This window comes from Galeopterus variegatus, unplaced genomic scaffold, assembly GCF_000696425.1.
Source record: "Galeopterus variegatus unplaced genomic scaffold, G_variegatus-3.0.2 Scaffold12369, whole genome shotgun sequence".
NCBI lineage: Eukaryota > Metazoa > Chordata > Mammalia > Dermoptera > Cynocephalidae > Galeopterus > Galeopterus variegatus.
Genome location: NW_007738480.1, coordinates 30,662 through 32,157, shown reverse-complemented (window position 1 = coordinate 32,157; position 1,496 = coordinate 30,662). Strand labels below are relative to the sequence as shown.

Sequence of the window (1,496 nt, the reverse complement as noted above, 5' to 3'; positions counted from 1 at the left end):
GCGAGGTGTCCCGCGTGCTGCTGCTGCTGCTCCTGCAGCCACCGCCCGCCCGGCTGCTGCCAGAGCACGCCCGGACCCTGGAAACGTACTCCTGGGAGGTCTTCGAGGGCCACGGGCAGGACGGCGGCGGGCAGCTTTCCGAGGAGCTCTTCCTGCTGCTCCAGTCCCTGGTGATGGCCACCCAGGAGAAGGACACGGAAGCCGTTAAGTCGCTGCAGGTGGCGCTGTGGCCGCTGCTGACTGCCGAGCAGAACCACCTCCTCCACCTCGTGCTGCACGAAACCATCTGCCCCTCGGGACAGGGCTTCTGATGAGTCACATTGGCCAGGAGGCTCTTGCCTGTGCCCGGGTCTCACGGGGTCCACCTTTGCGGTAGGAGAGAGAAGAAGAGACATCACGGATCCTGGGCCCACACTTGGTGTTATTCCTGCTGCCACCGCAGGGACTGGTCACCTCAGTGGACGTCACCTGCATCCTGTGTGCTTATGTCCACAGTCGTGGGCAAGGAAAAGCCACCGCGGCAGCGTGGAATCGGAGCGGAGCGCGCACGAGGCTGTTCTCCTGGAAACTGCCAGGCACCGATGAGAATCCCTGTCAGCTCCTTCCTCTAGACCCGCCTCCCACCCCATCGTTGTCTCACAGCGACGATTTTCTCTGCGCGATCTCATGGTGACTCTCATTGCTTAGCCCATTTCTGTGTCGCCGTGGTCACCAAGGCGCGCCTTTGCTTCGTCTGCGCCCTGCGTATTCACGGAGTCGTTTCGTTCCTGGCCACCTTGTTGCTGCAGCCCTGCATCCACGGTAAAGCCTTCCTAATACTCCTGACTTGTGCTTTAGAGTCACCTCGTTGGTGAAATGTGACTCCCTTTTCTACTCGTCAGGAGGCGACAGAAAGCAGAGGTGCACAGTTCCCTTTCAGCTCCGCAGTGTGTTCATGCGTGCGGAATGCACAGTGTGCCTGGCACGTGGACCCTGCAGCCGGCCAGCGAATCTGCAGAGAGCACTGGGGACGCAGCCCGCTCTCAGACCAAGGCCGTGCCAATGTGTCCAGGGCAACAGGTCCCGTGCCATTGTGCCCGCATTGAAATCCGCAGTTCCGGTCCTAGCCGGAGGGGTATATGTCATCTGCGTCACAACCTCTGTCTGTAATGGGGATCTCGCCGCAACTTTTATCTACCTCAAGCAGGTAAAATCGGAGCTGGCTCTTCGGTAGTGCATGTCTTCGTTCCCCAGAAGCAGGCTGGCGTTCCGTTTTAAAACACTAGGTTCTCAAGGCTTTGGGATCCAAATGTTATGTGCAAACCAACTTGGCGGTTTTCTTCTTTCCCTACTTTTACACTTTGGGGAGTGATAACACAAACTCTTTAGAACGTAACCTCTTTCTCCAGCATTCAACTTTGGGGAAAATGCATCCTTGAGGCTGAAGTTGTATACGGTACTCATCTTTTGGGGTGAGATTTAAGGACACAGTTTGGGGGTACATTTCTTTTTTTGTT

The 1,496-nt window shown here is 57.0% G+C and overlaps 1 protein-coding gene across 1 annotated transcript in view; it reads left to right on the top strand.

Moving 5' to 3' along the window:
• Positions 1–95: 95 nt before the first annotated feature.
• The window catches only part of LOC103581107 (nucleoporin SEH1-like), a 28,019-nt gene continuing 26,618 nt past the window's right edge, over positions 96–1,496 (top strand). The window contains exon 1 of the mRNA XM_008563016.1: positions 96–1,186. Coding sequence (XP_008561238.1) covers positions 935–1,186 — 252 coding nt within the window. The 5' untranslated portion in view covers positions 96–934. The remainder of the gene's footprint in view (positions 1,187–1,496) is intronic.